This window comes from Pyricularia grisea (genome assembly GCF_004355905.1).
Source record: "Pyricularia grisea strain NI907 chromosome Unknown Pyricularia_grisea_NI907_Scaffold_1, whole genome shotgun sequence".
NCBI lineage: Eukaryota > Fungi > Ascomycota > Sordariomycetes > Magnaporthales > Pyriculariaceae > Pyricularia > Pyricularia grisea.
In genome coordinates this window covers 512170-528846 of record NW_022156716.1, presented here as the reverse complement: position 1 = coordinate 528846, position 16677 = coordinate 512170, and the positions used below count along the sequence as shown (strand labels likewise).

The window sequence follows — 16677 nt, the reverse complement described above, 5'->3', positions numbered from 1 at the left end:
GTAGTAATGCACCAGTGTATTGGTTGTAAGTAGTAATATGGTGCACACAGCCGGGATTGAGGACGGTATGAATGATGCCAGTTCGTCCCCCGATCCATCCTGACAACCAAAGGCGCAAAGGTTTTCCCCATTCGATTGTGGCGATGCACCAAACCAAACTTTTTTTTCCTTTTTCGGTTGTGACGGGGTAGGATTATGCATGGTCCTGCTTATTCCATCAGTCTTTTGTGATCGAGTTTCTTTATTTCCTTGTTGGTGTTTCGCGCTGGTTGAGCACCTAGCCTGCCCTCCCCAGAGACAGCAGCAGTTGGACCAGCAGTGATAAGTGGTACAAAGTAGGTGTGCAATTTTATTGCAACCACCAAGGTGGGGGGTTGACTCTGTTGGGTTGCAATATTTTTGCACAGGTGCTATAGATCGCGTCAATCGTTTCGCGGAACAGTAATCCAACCTAATTTTAACTCTGGGGGGTGGGGGTGGTTGCAAACCCCCAACTCCCCTGGTCCTCAGGTACTGAGGGCAGGCTGCTTGCACCTGAAACCCACAAAAACGGGCTTGCGTGGACCCCTACGCAGAGCACTCTGCTGGATAGTGGAGGTGCGCTCCAATTGTACTAACTATTCCGAGAAGCCATCTTGCCGTGCACAAAGCACGAAAATCTTGACTCACGGACTACAGGAGCTCAAACTTCCGTGTCAAATAACAACTTGTTGTCGGCAGATGACCACTCGTCCCTAGTGTGAAGTGCGTAACAAGAAATGTACTGCGACGTCGAGCTTTCAATCTGGAATCGTCAAATAATCAAGGACTTGACACAAAACATCCTGCCGGCTAAATCTAAGTCTAGATAGTTCTAGTTCTAGACGCTTATCTATTGCCAAGCTAAAGGAATCCGTCGCTCCATTGATATTGAAAGCTATGTCGGCTACCCCGCAAGCTCTCCCTCTGCACACCACACCAGCCACAAAATGTTCTGCAATCCCGAGGAAAACCGATATTGTGAATTTTTATGGGGAAATCTAGGCAAGTTTAGAAGACTTATTTTCGAGTTAGTGGGGGAGATACAGGTCGCCGACGGGGGAAGGTATTGGTTCGTATTTTAAGAAAGTGAACCCCAGCCTTTTTCTTTTCTTTATTCTTCAAAAAAAAGAAAAAAAAAATAGTTGTCACAAATTTAGACGAACTGCTATGAGTATTAAAGATACTAAGAGTTGTTGAATGCAGCTTTAAAAATAGAGCCAAAATAACACAAAAAAAAAAAAAAACATATATGAATTTCTAAGTGAAACTTGATTGTCCTTCAGATTGAAAATTGTACCATCGTCTATTATGGTATTACGCGAGAGAGAAAAAAAAACCCCTTGTCACCGTCCATATATGCGTGGTGGGCCTCCACCAACCCAACTGTCCGCAGGGAGCTCGAAATACCTAGCGCAAAGTATGTTTACTTTTCTGCAAAAAAAGCTATTACCAAAAATCGGGAGACCCCCAGGTCCACAGCTTTGTGCTAGCTACTCGGGAGTTAGATGATTTTACCCATACCACCAGAGTAATGACTTGTTCTTATTCTGGCATGTAATTGGGAATTGTTGACAAACCTGATTTGCATTACTCGATAGTTTGCAAACGAACACGTCCGCTGTCTTATCTATAATTATGTATTTATAAATATACATTTATAATCAAATCCTCAAAGGATGATATGATGGAATACATAAACCTTTGTAAATAATACATAAAAGCTGTGGTGAGTCGGTATGTGCAGCCTCGTTTCTGTTCTCGTTTCATTCTCTTTTGATAACTGTCGCCTTCTTCCAACCAACTCATGAATTTATTTAAGCCGCCTTCCTTTGTTCTACTTTCCCCAACATTATTAGCAATTTAATTTATTTCAACTCATTCCACAAATACAACCATGCAAGGTCCAACTTTTTATTTCTTTCTTGCCATCGTGGCTTCTCTTTCAACTATCTCCGCGCTTCAAACCAGCATGACTTCCACCTATAATGAAGGAAATACCGCTTCCAATATCGTCGCGAATAATGCAGGCAATAATCCGTCGCCTCAACGACCACCTCTTCGCGTCTACGATTCCCACATTCAACGCCGAAACGGGTCACCGTCAATTCCTGAAGGAGCTGTTCTAGGATACAGAACACCAGAGAATGAGGACTGGGAAAAAAGAATTAATGAGTATGAGATACGATACCCTAGTTGGTGGCGACGAGAGAGAAACAAATTGGAATTAGTGAAAGAGACACTTTGCCCAATCACCGTTTACAAAAACCTCAACTACGACAAACCGTCGATTCTGAATAAAGAAAAGGTGGGCGAGTATTATCAAATCTGGAGGGGCTCGGTTTTTACCTATACACAACATACTTTTGGCGGTCTTTATCGTATAAGGGGCGTCACGGTGCGCTTCGGTCCGAATTGCCAGCCACATCACAAATTCAACGACGAAAAGAGGCTTAAGATTTTGCCGGGATTTCGGAGAGAATTTAGAGTCCGAGGAGCATATACAGCATACAAGTCTTGTCAAAAAAGGGGCAAATGTGGTTGTGCACATGTTACCAAGGACAATGTTTACAGCGAATGTACTATATATGATCCTCTGGATTCGGAGATGGACTTGTTTCCCAAGACGGGCTTCCCTATTTCCGACGTAGGTAGTTATCAGGATCCAGCCTCGCAACCCTTTGTTCGGTTGCAGGCCCCTTTAAGGCGTGCCAAAGCCCGAAAAGCTGGGGGGCCCGGCCCGGCCCATTAACCCGTGGGTACAATATGGGGGCCCGTAAAGGCCCCTGGGTTTTTTTAACGGGTTAATAGGGGCCCGCGGGCTTTCAGGGTTTAACCCGAATTGGATAATCCGCGGGTTTTGTGCAAAATCGACGTTTACGAAAAGAATATTGGAGAAAAAGAAGTATATAGTATCTTAAATTAGTATTAATCAGAAAACCATATATCCGTTTATATAATTATTGATGAATATTATCATTATAAAAAATTAAAAATAATATAAATCTTAAAATATTCACGTATTTACGGGTTTTCCCACGGGGTCCTGCGGGCTGCCAGAAAAAAACCCGCGCTCAAATTTGGGCCGAGCCGGGCCCCCCCCCCCCCCCCCCCCCAATAAATATCACAGACTACCCACGGGGCCCCCCGACCCACCTATTTGGGCCGGCGCGGGCCCCCATGGGCGGGTTTTGGCAGGCCTTAAGCCCCTTGGAGAAACTTTTACCCTCTTGCGCAAAACTTACTGCATGCGCCGCAATGTCAGGCATTGGTATCGCAGTTACGATTGCGGCTTTCCAACCACATCAGTTATGGGAGTATTCGGTGTAGCTAGGAAACCCTACCCTGCTGAATTCTTTACCATGTCCTACGCCTTCGCACTTTCGAATTCTGGACCGCTACAATAGCAGCGGCTTCTGGATGTAGATGCGCTTACGGATTCGGAGATGCCCGAAAGGTGGCTCGTAGTTATGAAGACCAAAATCCGTATCGACGGACAGGCGCTGAGTGGCGATTTCGCACATTTTCTCTATTTATAATTAGGTTGAAATTTGGCCCGTATAAGTTATTTCTACTCAATATATAACAGGTTGCAAACAATGCAGCGGTCGAGGGGTTGGTTGGTTGTACAGATTAGGACTTTGTACGAAGATCCAACAAGATAAAAAGGCACGTCAATTACTAACACGGATCCGTTAACAACTCCAGGAGCCGTAATAAGCTTACTTCGTTCGTTGCAACACAGCGATTTACAGTGCGGGAGCAGAAGAGTGGTATCATAAAACGCAAATCACGCTGTTTACTTCGTCCCCCAATAGAACGGCACAAACCCCCCTGGACTAGGCTCATGTATTTGCCGTATGGCAAACAGAGAAAGTAACCTTCCAGTCGTTCCTCGACAGTCAGAAAAGTGCCATGGAGGGCTCCCAACGCGGGACCGCCCGGAACCCGCGGTGTCCCCAGATCCCATGTACCAAGCAGACGATCCCATGGTAATAGACGCGTTATGTACGCCTATCCAGACGATATAGGCTAGGGCCCCCAGGACAAAACGCAGGAACAGCGTCAACACCACCTGTTACCTATGCAGACAGTCTTCCGTTGTCTCGCTGCCCATGGGCGAGGAATAATGTCAACAGCAAGTCCTCAGTCCACCCATTTGGGATGATTGGAACGAAATGACAAAGCGATAGGTTGGATGTGATCTTACTAATCATAGAACTGGGCACCAATGTGTGCAAAGTCCTCTCCACTGTGGGAGACCTCGACTGGGACTTCCGTGCCGGATCTGTTTTGTCTTGATGAACCTCCAGTCTCTTGGCTCTGCCCGTTTTGAGAGCCGGAGGCTGAGCCCCAGTGGGCCTTGGTGCTGGACTTGCTGGATTTTGAACGCCGGCTGGCAGAGTTCCGGCTACTGAGTTGTTAGTCAGATCGTACTCGAGGCTCCGAAGAGAAGGACGTGTCTTTCCGTGCACTTGATGCACTGGACTTACGTGGATTTCTCGGAAGAGTCCATGGATGTCATGATGCTAGCAGGTACAAGGAGATATAGGATTTATAATCAAGAGACAGTGGCAGAGCTTGGTAGGAAAGTAGTAGCGTGGGTGCGGTTGAGGTGGGTGGATGGTTTTGTGTCAAAAGTATAGTTTGTCAAAGGAAGGAGAAGGAAGCGGCCAGCAAGATTTTATAGACTGCAACGAGGAGGCTCAATAACGCCCCTGTTGCCCACACCCTGGACGAACAATGAGACTAGGAGAGAAGGGTTTGCCGTTTGTGACGGTTTGGATGTTTACCTTCACATATGGCCGCTCCATTATCCACACCTGTCTATCGGCATGTCACATGTTCTTCTCTGACATTGGCGACCCCTGCCACCCTCCTGTCGGGGCAAATATCTTCATTCTGATTCGCTACTCTCGATTTGTCGACCACTGCTATTTGCTGCATATTCAATTCATTGACGCGTTCGATCGCGGCGGAAATTTCTTTTGGAAAAAGACTGTTGGGTTTCGTTTATCCCTGTTGCGGAAATACCGCCTCCATGGGTAGATCTCATGTGAGTAGTCGGGCATCGTGGTCAAGATGTGACCTAACCAAGATCATGGAGTGGTGGCTAATGCACGGCATGGTTGACCAGTAATTGATCTTTCTTATTTTTGCATTCCGGGAAGACTCGTGAGGGAAGCCGGTGATCTCCTATTGGTCTGTCACCTTTTGCACCCGGTTGAGTGTTATCATGATTTCCCAAACGGGTCTCTCTCCCATTGGTTTTTTTTTGCTTTTTGGTCAGGCTTGGCCAAACCTGATCTCTTTGAGCAAAGGTGTGACTGCTCCTATTTGATGCAGGCATTGTATTTGCAGTTCCCGGCACCAATTCTGGCCTGGAGTGGTGGCGGCAGGCATGATTGGGCATTCATCCTTTGCCAGAATCCTTACTGGGCTGTGACGCGGGACTCGGGAGTTGAAGACCGGTTTTCCGGGGCAAGCATGCTGCGAGGTTTCCTACCCGCATGCACAACAAAAGGGGCAGCGACTTGATGGTTGCATGCCACGTCTCGTCGCATCTGCCTTTTCCTGGAAGAAAACGGGGCTCTGATTGGCTATTCTTCTTATGCAAAATGCAAAGTAAGGAGACCTCCAGTGGACAAGTGGTTCGCACCCTGGGTCGCCCGCTGCCTCGTTCTAAAAGAAAACTGGAAAGTGACAAGTCGAGAAAGTAACAGAGACTTAGTGAAGATGCCTGCAGACAGGATGCAGCCGACAGGGTGCACTGTTTGAGTTCCTGGCGATTTGCATCGAGGATAGCCACAAAAGTACAAAAGTTTTTCTTCCTCGAGTCGCTCTTCCGAGATTTCGCAGGCATTCCTCTCGCCCACAACTTTCACTAGACCTTGTCTAATACTAATAATCCCCTTGAAAAAGAAATATCTAAATTATTAATGAACTCACCTTTAGGTAGATTTGGTATGAATCCTGAAGAATCTGTATCAGAATTAGTTGATATATAAACAAAGGTAATGTTGTTAGTACTACTAGAGTATTATACGACAGTATACCTATTAATGACGAAATATATGTAGACACTTTTTCATCATATATTAGTAAAGATGTTTACCTTATCTAATCTATATCGTGTGCACTCGCAGATTCCTTATCGCTGTCATCTACAACCGCACAAATCTTTCCGTTGGATCTGACCAACCAATTCTTCCATTCCGCTTAGGTAATCCCATCTCACCATGGCTGCCCAAGGCCATCCTGGAATGGATTGTTCTATCCCATACGACAAACGATGGCCCCTTCTCCAGGAAGTTATCATCGACTTGTTCATCAACAAAGAGATGTCCCTTCAAAATCTGGCAAAACACATGAAAGATGTGTATGGCTTTGATGCACAGTAGAGTCAGTCCATTTTATCAGTTCTACTCATTGTCAACGTGCCCAACCTGTCCACCAATTTTTGATGTACCAGCCATTCTTATCTTTCATAACCCAGTGAACATCAATACTGCTACCGCCTCAAGTCGTGGGGCGTAGAGAAACGGATCAAGACTAAGGAGAGAGACAAGATAATTCAATGTTACGCCCGCCGTCAACACACCAAAGAAAGCACCTCCCACATCGCGCTCCGTAGGGGAGTTATCGCGAAGGAGCTGTCGGAAAAGCAGAAAACACAACTGAGGAGACACATCAAGAATGAATCAAGGTCAGCGTCTTTGCCAAAGCTTTCACCTGGGTTGTAAGTGCTCATCCCCTGATTTTGTTTGTTAAGTACATCATCGGCGGATTGAAACTGGGAGAGTTGTTTCCCTTTCATTTGGCAGCTACACACCTGCGTGGGGCAAGCAGTTGCTGTCTTATCGTCGACTTTTTGGTAAACCAGATGCAAAGGCAACATTCCGTCCAACGTCTGAACCGAAACAATCTGTCCCCATACCATCCTGGACTCTCTTATGATTACCATCCTACGCTCACACACCTCAGTCAGTCCAGCCATAGTTTGCGAGGCGCTGGGCAAGACTGAAAGGTTTCCCGGAGAAGGCATTGACGTTTGCGGGAGGTGGGATCTCGACTCACCTTGCGTGCGCCAACTGTTTGCCTCCGGCCGGACGTCGATCCCCATGTCCTGGAAACACTCCTTTTGCCACACTTCAGCCCAGGCGGTGTGCCACTTCATCACAGCACTGTTCTCTACTCCTTGGAGTCCAGATATCAGTTTGGAGTCTGGAATCTTCGTCCGGACATGTTCCTGTGGAGAGGAGCTCAGGCCGCAGCCGCTACATACTCTCGTCATGGTTGCATATTGCCTGGCGAGCTACAGTGCACCGGGTGAGACTCTGTTTGGGGCCATTGCGATTCTCGCTTGCATGCTCGTCCATAACGCCAATCCGTTGGACGAAGCCAAGCTCGCAATTCCACTCCTATTTTTCACAGGCGGAACCCCGGACGGAGGAGACTGTCAACATATCCCCATGACTCCCATAGCTCTTGCGCATGCCCTCCAGGGACTGCCGTGCCATCAGTGGGCATCCGAGGTTCGACTGGGGTGGGACGTCTTCATCATGACCATGGAGCTGGCGGCAGCTCAACGCTCGAGCGACAAGAGAACGTTGGCATCTTCAACCCTCCCTTGTACGCATTACGCCTCTGCCAAAGAGATCTACAATACATACTGCGCAAGTCCGGCGCTGGGGAGGATTTGGGCCACCGTTCAGGCCGAGCTTCTCACCTCCAGACGTTTGGGCGAAGAGGATGGATGGATATCCACCAACTTTGACCTTAGGCATCTCAAAGAGGGGCTTGAACTTGGCTCTGATGTCTCTTCTATGCCCCTTGTGTCGAATTCTATGATTAAAGACATTACAGGCTGCGGTTGGTTTGCACTTAGGCTGTATTCCGATGGTGAATATTTCGCGATCGCCATCCCGTCAGCAGAAGAAGTCTGCTGGTTTATTTTTATGAACATGGAAGACTGGTCTAGGAGCACCTTCATCCACTTATCGTATAACATGATTAGGGTTTTAACTGGGTTAGCGATGAGGATATAGGCAGCAGCGACCATGAGATGCCGCGCGGGAGGGTTTTGTGAAGATTTGAGGAAGCAGGTTATGGTACCAATGGAGAGAGCAGGATGAAGTACGTTTGCGGCGGGATGGAGAGGGCACTGAGACGCCGACCACACATTGCGTGCGCCGTGCTTTCACTACATAATTTCGTTCGATTAGCAGCACAGTTCGCACATAAGCAACGAGGATGCCAATAGAATAATAACTCACCTTGGCACAAGGATTTCTGCCCTATGAGGGCGGAGACAGCGTTGATGTTTGCATGCAAGCCACTGTCTTCAGAACAGTGCTAGTATTGGCTAATGTGTAGGTTATGGCTTGGCTTGTTGTTCGAAAGTTCGGGTGGAAAGATTCGGATAACGCGGTTATTTAAGTTAAGTATTATTATGTAAATATTTGAAGATAGATTAATTTTAATATTAATTTTAATCACATTAATAATTTTTACCGCTATTAAAAGAGTAAACTCATTATAACTAAGTTTGAATTTAAAGAGTAAAAGTAGTTTCATACGTTTTATACGTTTTATCAACATAGTGGGGGTAATATGTCTTTTACTATAATAAGGTAATAATAAATATTATAAATGATATAAACTTTATTAGTAATTACAGTAATATAAATGGAGTTTTAAGTGGTTTGAACCGCCGGTAAATAAAGGATAAGGCTTTTGTTTACGCCAGTATTAATTATGTAAAGATAATATAACAGTTTAAATGTTAAAATATAATATTCTACCATGCATAACACTTAACAGTATAAATAATATATTGTTTACAAATTTAATTCTGTATATACTTTTAATTATTTACAAATCGCTAAGCTTAAAGTAACGCAATATAAGAAAGCTGGGGGAAAACAGGTTTGGAAACTTATACTGGTGGATAAAATATAATTATAATATATTATAAATAAACCTGTTTTTGAAATTTTATATAAAAGTATTTTTCTTTATTTATATCCTAGTATCTTATTATTTTAACATGTTTAAATACATAGTTAATTATTACTAATAATATTTATATTTTATTTAATAAAAGGTTACGGTACCTTGATTTTCTTGTTTCTTTTTCATTCTGTTATATTCAGGTCAGGTTATTAAATTATATTATAACATTACGATTATTTGCGGAAATTACCAACATTAATATAAATATTAACCGAAATTAAAGCCACCGAGCCCCAAAGAATTTGTATAAGCGTATGTTAAAATATTTTTATTTTCCTAATTCTCATTACTGCTTATAATGTAAACGTAAAAAGCAAGATTTAAGCTAAAGTATATTATTTTCCATAAATAATACCAAACCTTTTTAAATTTACAGAAGTAAATGGATACCTGAAGAACGGACTATATATACTCACATGTAGCGGAAACCCCAAATATTTAATTTAATTAAAAACCTCTAAAAATACATCTTTTAAAAAAATAAATTAAATATAAATATTTTTACATAGTTAAAAGAAGGTAAAAACTATTCAAAATCCGCTCACATATTACAGTATATAGCTTTTATTCCGAGTTTAATAAATTAACCGTTCCGTTAACGGATTAGAATATCCGAGAGTAACACTTAAAACACTGTAAACTTGTTAATATATTTCATTTATAAAGAAAATTAATAATATTAACTATATATAACTAACTTTAACTTTTAACTTTTATTTCGGTGCTCGTTAAAAACTGCGACGATCCGTTTATCCACCTCGCGGCTCCTTTTCTCCGGGAGGCCTACTTTCATAATACCGCTGTTTAATCTTTCGAAATTAGTCAAAGCACACTTTCCAAACTCTTCTAGTTCCCACTATTAGTGTAAAGGGGTTTATTTGCTTGTAAAGATGGCGAGTTTTACTAAAAATATACCAGACCTTTTTATTATAGCTTAATTGTGCTATTTTTAGTTATTTTAATAACGTTAATACTTTCACATATCTTTATAAAAGACGCCACGCTTGCCTAGAAAAAACCTCCAACCTACCTTTCAAATCTCTTTTTATATTAATTAACGTTTCTTATTCCAAATTTTCATACCGTTATTTAAAGTGTATACCTTCCGCGTTTTACATTTTACCATTATGAATTTCTGGACTACAACCGCCGCCGCGGCCGCTCTTGCTTATACTCTAAGCGTCACCGCAATTCCATGCAATTATATCGTTTATGATATAGCTAGACCGAATACTGTCCTACTTCGGGGCACACTTCCGTCAGGAGAAAGTCACGAAATTATGGGGGTATGGGTTACTTTTAACAACACGAACTGTGAAGCTAGTTACGAGGAAAACGGCAGGATTTCTATCGTGGGGGCACGCGCCGATGGGAAAGTAAAGCCAGTCAACTTTTAAAAGTCAAACTGGACAATATTTGGGGGTGTTTTTAAAGATGTACCTTTTCAATGCTATACGCTACACAGTCTGTTTTCTCAATGTTAACGTGGATGATGTATATGACCCTGCGAACTATGCCTCGACAAAACGTCTATCCTCAACTACAACGCCAATAGTGCTTAGTTTAACCGAAACCGGTCGGAATATATATTGGCTTTTTGAACCCTCCTTACTAGTACCTGCACTAATCTACCCTTTGCAGGGCTTTGCAGAGCAGTTTCACTCAACTTCTTTCTAATATCAACGTCGGCACCTGCGACGACCAGCACACAAGGTCGGGCCGGTACCAGGGAGACCAGGTGGGGTTCCACCGCCCTTAACGACATTCGCCCAAAGAAATACTGTCAGCAGAACCTAAGATTATATAATAGAAGAATTATGTAACCTCAAATGGCTGCCAAAATAAGGATAGGTTCGCTATACAATATAGCAAAGTTTGAATATATGTCATGATCAAAGCTAGGCTACTGATAAAAACAGGTAACAACAACGCCCAAAGTGTGCGTGAATCCGTGCGGTCTATCACGCGGCTAGAAAGCGCATGCACAGTTCTGTGCACCGTGCACTCACCCCGTAGACTGCACAAATCCCGCGTTCAAATGAAGCCAAAAAGGCCAGAAAAAATGTGATGTCGCGAAATTCTGTGGTGTTTTCATATAAAGTTCCAATTCTCGGCAGCCTCCGGGCCCTCAACATAGTCCTACCCTGCTCGAGCCCCGTGCGCTACCACTACAACCATATAGGCCACATATGTAGGGTTAGGGCTTTTAGGGCCTAATATGCTGAGGTCCTCCAATATATGCCTGGCCATGATAAAGAATATGCCTCAAGTTGAAAATAGTATCCGGCAGAAATTGCGCGATACTAAGTGCGCGGTCCTGACAAGTCACGTAAGTTGGGACCCCGCCCCTAGTGTCTACCCCTGAAAATCACCATCCCAAAACATGAGGCCGTATAATAACCTGTAATATTAACCATCGAACTAACGGCGATAATACGGTTAATTATATGACCAGATTCGTCAAATTCAGGAGGTTCTTCACAATCGACCTGAATTGCACTAGCCTTATTTGTGGGCCTGTTGAACCTCCCTAAGCCCCAACAACGTAATATTCGGGTCCGGTGCGACCCTCCGTTCTTTCTGGGGTGTTACCGCTTTTGATTGTCATTCTAATTTTTCAACTTTCAGTTATGCATTAAGAAGATGTAAATATATGGAAACCCAGCCTTTTTCTTTTTTTGAAAAAAAAGAAACCTTTGCTTAGAGTTATTCCCATTCAACCTAACATATCGTCCAACACGGAATTCCGGGTCCGACATACGAGGGACGTTTCCACGCAAATTTGCAATAGACCTTATCTGCGCTCTTGTGCACGATATAAAATGGCCTTGCCAGCGGGGAAAGCAGTTACGATAGTGATATGCGATATACAAGGCGCCTTCGACGCTTTAGAGTTTTAATTCAGTGAACTATTTCCCCGAAATTATTCTGTTACTTTGTTTACTAAAATCAGGAAAAAATAATCTGTATAATAATGATATTTGTTGAGAACCCTTTTTTTTCATTTTCAACCAGTAAAAACTAGATAGGACTTGGTGGAAATTAACCAAGACAATGTAAAACAACAAATAACGTTGCGTACACCCTGTTCGGTGTCACAGCTAGGCTAAGCATAGCACGGAAGCTCGTCGGTTGGCACCTATCGACGGAGATTCTACTCCGAGGAGAGGAAAGGAAATAAACAAAGCTGCTGAGCTTGACGCGACGCGCATGAAAGCTGCCAACTCTGGTGCGTTGTTGGTCAGGGGTTAGGGTTAGGGTCTGGTCATCTCAAGGTTTAAATGTCACATATATCATATATACGCTGTTGTCACTCCTGCAAATACAGATTTAAATCCTGGGGGAAGCCAGGAACAGTAGACGGCCAGTAAAGCTGCGAGTGCGACCAAACCCCCCAGCCTACTCACTCCTCCTGGTATGAACGTGACAAAAGATCGCGATTAGGGAGCAGCTCCAGCGCCCACGGAACAAAAGTGAGCTGCGAAAAGAGGCCCACTATTTATCTCTGAAAGGCCGAACCAAAATGCGCTCGACTCAAACCGAGGACATGCCATTATTACGCTCCTCGTAAAGTTTAATTATATGCTTTGTGCGCTAATTAAAGTGGTCTTGAAAAGCCATTACCTACAAGTGGACCAGGGTATCTGGAGTACCGGATGAAGAATGAAAAGGTATAGCACCTGTGCAAAAATATTGCAACCCAACAGGGTCAAACCCCCACCGTGGTGGTTGCAATAAAATTGCACACCTACTGTAGTAGAGTTCTCATTAACAAGAGTTAAACCACTTGGTGCATGAAAGCGGAGCCCGACGTAAATACCATGAGTAGTGATTACACTGCGGTCTCCTTGAAAAGGTGATCGGTCAACCCGGAAATTTACGAATAAATTTTATTTTGGTGACTTTGCGATCAAGGATAGGACAATCATTTTTTATATTTAGATAGAATTCAACATGCAAAAAATAGTCCGCAATGCCGGCCGATGAATCAATCTATTTCAGTTTCTCGCAACTGGCTATTATTTCGTTACATGCATTTTCTTAATATAATCGCTGTTGATTTTACAATTATTTAACTCCCTCTCCCCTTCCTCTCTAATTCCCATCTTCAACAAAATACACCTTTGAACCTCATTCTTTCAAAGTCACCAAATTAGAAGTCTTTCCTTTATCCTTCTCCACAGCCCTTTGGTGACATCGACACTACAAAGCCTTACCACTTTGGTCTAGGGGTATTTACAAGGAATAATTACCATATCTATTTCCTTAACAAAAATCAAATCCTGGCCAGCTTGGACGCTCAACACCACAGCTATGCAGGTCAAAACATTCTTTGCTGCCGCTGCCGCTCTGGCCCTTTCCCCATCATTCGCTTTTGCGGGGTGGACGGGGAAATCCGAAGCGTCAAACCGACCACCTCCCGGTAGGCGGCCTGAAGAGACCACCTGGTTTACCAGCGATCCCAGCTACGCCTGCGGAGTTAAAATTTTTCGTCCGGGTAGTGAAGGCAGCTCTGGGCTTGCCGAAATAACCCACCTCAATTTTAACGAGAAGATTAAGGTCTTGAAAGGTCAATATGAGTGCGAGGTAGGTCCGTCTTGCAGTACTTTACGCTGCACGATGCCTCGGAGTTGGAGGCTCGACATTTTCGGGAAAAGCTGGCCTACCAGAAGAACAACTTATTTTGCTGAGAACGGGAACCCCGAGTACAACACCTTGGCTTCGGAGGCAAACATACCTCTATACGATTGCAGAGTTGTTATTCGGTTTCCCCCAACTGGCGGCCGGGACACTGGACCCCTCGCCGAAGCAACACACTTCAATCTGGGCGAGGTGGTTGGCGTCTTGGGCGGTCGACATACTTGCCAGGCTCAGGGTCAATGCGCAAACGTTAACTGTAATGTACCAAAGGGGTATACATACTATAGTTTGACAGGGGGACCATTTCAGCCCAACAGAAAAAGTCACACATTCCAAAGTGATGCATAAGGGGCATTGCTTAGTTCTCAATAAGGCTCATACTCGTTTTTTTGAGACTTTTGGGCAAACATTTAGCATTATTAGATGATTCTGTGGGAGATGAATGACTCTTTCATTGATCTGGTTATTGTTCAAATCAAAAAGAAACATTTTCACGGAACTCTCTGTCTGATCTGTTTTTAACAAAAATATCAATGAACTCGTGCTGTGTATCAATGCAAACCAATACTCAAGCTTGGGATCACATGGTCTCAAAAACGAGCAAACCAATAATGCGTGAGATGCATTCGTCAAGCAAGCCGTACGAAGCCTGAAGTATAAACTGGCGTGAGCAAATGGAAATAACGGTGATGGATATTGCTCCTACTCCCTCTCGTAAAAACATGTTAGCAGAGGAGTGGCTACGACCACTCCTGTATTAAACTTGGCGTGGAAAGACAGCAAGTGCACAAAGGATCGCTCATTTTCTTTGTCTCTTACCAAGCTTCAGAGCATTGAATTATATCATGAAAAGTGGGTAAATGTTTGACTGTGTCGCAGAATAATAGAGAGTTAAGGTGAATATCGGCATCTTTAATTCTACACCAAACCATCTTATTTCTCTCCTGCTTGGAAATGCTGAAGAGCTTGCACAGAAATTACTAGGCGACACAACACCTTCACTCAACAAGCTCTAGACCTGTGAATACTCAAGTTCGCAAAATGTCTATTCAAGCTAAAAATCTATAAAAAATGTCGCATTGAATAATCCGATAAATCGAGTCATCACATGACAGCGAGCGCTAAATCAGCGTTAGGAGCAGGATAAAAAAGCCTCCGCGCTTTTTTTTTTTGGCTAGATAGCGCTATTTGACCCAATATATGGCTTTCCTACCCTATAATTCAGGCTGCACGTTGTTCTTTAGTGTGTGTCAAAAAATACGTCCCGATCCACACAATTCATCCCCAAGTCCAAAGAACCGCATCTTATGCCCTCAAGAAAGCCTCAATGGCATCAGCAAACTTGCCCGGAATCTGCAATGGCGCAAAGTGGCTGCCTCCCCGGAGCGTGACAAACTTGCTCCCCCTGATCAGCTGGCTGATCTTTTGCCCGGTGCCCTTGATAACCGCCTCCTCGTGTTCTGCCTCACACAGGGTGACCTTGGTCCCGTCGACCTTTGCAAAGTCGGCGGGGGTGAAGTTCGGCAAAGAGGCCTCCAGCTCGCTGACCTTTGTGCCGAACAACCTGAAGTTTGCTCTGGGCTGCAGCTGTGCGTACTCTGCCGCGACGCGCGTTATAAATTGGGACAAGATCGGGTTGGTCTTAAAGGTCGGGTTCTCGTCATTGGGACTCGCGGTGGTGCCAAAGAGGAACGCCTTTTGAATCGGCTGCGCCAGGGTAGGGTTCATAAGTGCCGACAGCCCCTGGATGGCGCCGTCGGACCAACCGACAAAGATGTACTTGGTGACGCCGACGGCTTTGAGCAGCGCGTCCTGGTCCTGCGCAAACATGTCGAACGTGAACTTGTCGTCAGAGTTGAAGGTGCTGCGCCCGTGGCCGCGACGATCGCTGGCGATGACGTAGTGGCCCCTTTTGATGAGCTCCTGGATCACGGCGGCAAAGTAGGCGCTGTGGCCCAGGCCGCCGTGCGACATGACAATGGGGACGCGGCCCTTGACCTCGTTGTACTTTTGCAACCAGAGATTGACGCCGTTGATAGGGTACAAGGTGCTGGAGATTGGTAAGGGCAGAGCCGGTGTATCTGGTAGTGTGTTCCAGATTGGCGTCGTGCTTGTGCCACCACGGGGTATATTGGTGGCCTCTGCGGCGAGGGATGCCGCGGCGGCGAGCATGAGAGTACTGAAGGAGACCATTTTGGCGTGCGTTTGATGGGCTCTCGAAAGGAATGAAAAATGAAATTGGGATGTTCAAGTCCGAAGGAATGACAGGCAAAGGAATTGCTGGAGAGCAGATTACTCGTTGCCGAATGGACGTTGATTGGATGCACAAGCTTGGTATGAAAGAATGACTGGCTGATGCTGATGAGGAACCAAAAGAAAGTGGATTTCCATGGCGGGCGGCTGGAAATCATTTATAATTGTCGCTCTTATTCCCCACGAGCCGCCGTGCCGGACTGGAACCACAGCATTGGGTTTTTTTTTTTAGGGTAACCGCGTTAATGGATCCTCGAAAATGTCAAACAAGGATTATCAAACTCTAATGACGCACAGCCCCCAAGTGAGGCGGTTTTGTCAACCTAAATTTGGGAAGACATGAAAAGTGGGACAAAAGCCACCTCTATCTAAATTAACCTCCACTGATATACATTCTACCGCGACGATTCAGTGATTTTTCGATATAAGACGGACGGAAATGGCAGACAGCCAGTTAAGGGATCATCAATATCTCCATCCAGACCCTGACGTATTATCTCTATACTGACCCTGACATATTGTCTCTATACAGACCCTGACATATTATCTCTTTTCGATCTTAGCGATCAAAGAACCGACAGCTTAGCTGCGTAGCTGAATTCACGATTTCCCATTGTTGAAAGACTCATCTTTCCATTATCAGACCCACCTTGTCAATGATTCAAACTAAGGGGGGAGTATACGACTAGATTTAAGATTAGCCGCAATCGAGTCAGCCCCTGAGACTTCAAGGAGGATCCCTCCGCCCTT

At 44.6% G+C, this 16677-nt stretch overlaps 2 protein-coding genes across 2 annotated transcripts; both read right to left on the bottom strand.

Moving 5' to 3' along the window:
- Positions 1–4227: 4227 nt before the first annotated feature.
- On the bottom strand, positions 4228–4543 carry PgNI_00119 (uncharacterized protein; the record flags this gene model as incomplete). The annotated part of the gene is made up of 2 exons (XM_031120202.1): positions 4228–4429; positions 4512–4543. 2 exons carry the CDS (start codon positions 4541–4543, stop codon positions 4228–4230), a joined length of 234 nt encoding a protein of 77 aa, XP_030986074.1.
- A 10436-nt stretch (positions 4544–14979) lies between these two features.
- Positions 14980–15867, bottom strand: PgNI_00117 (uncharacterized protein; the record flags this gene model as incomplete). Its single annotated transcript, XM_031120201.1, has 1 exon — positions 14980–15867. One exon carries the CDS (start codon positions 15865–15867, stop codon positions 14980–14982), a length of 888 nt encoding a protein of 295 aa, XP_030986068.1.
- Positions 15868–16677: the final 810 nt, after the last annotated feature.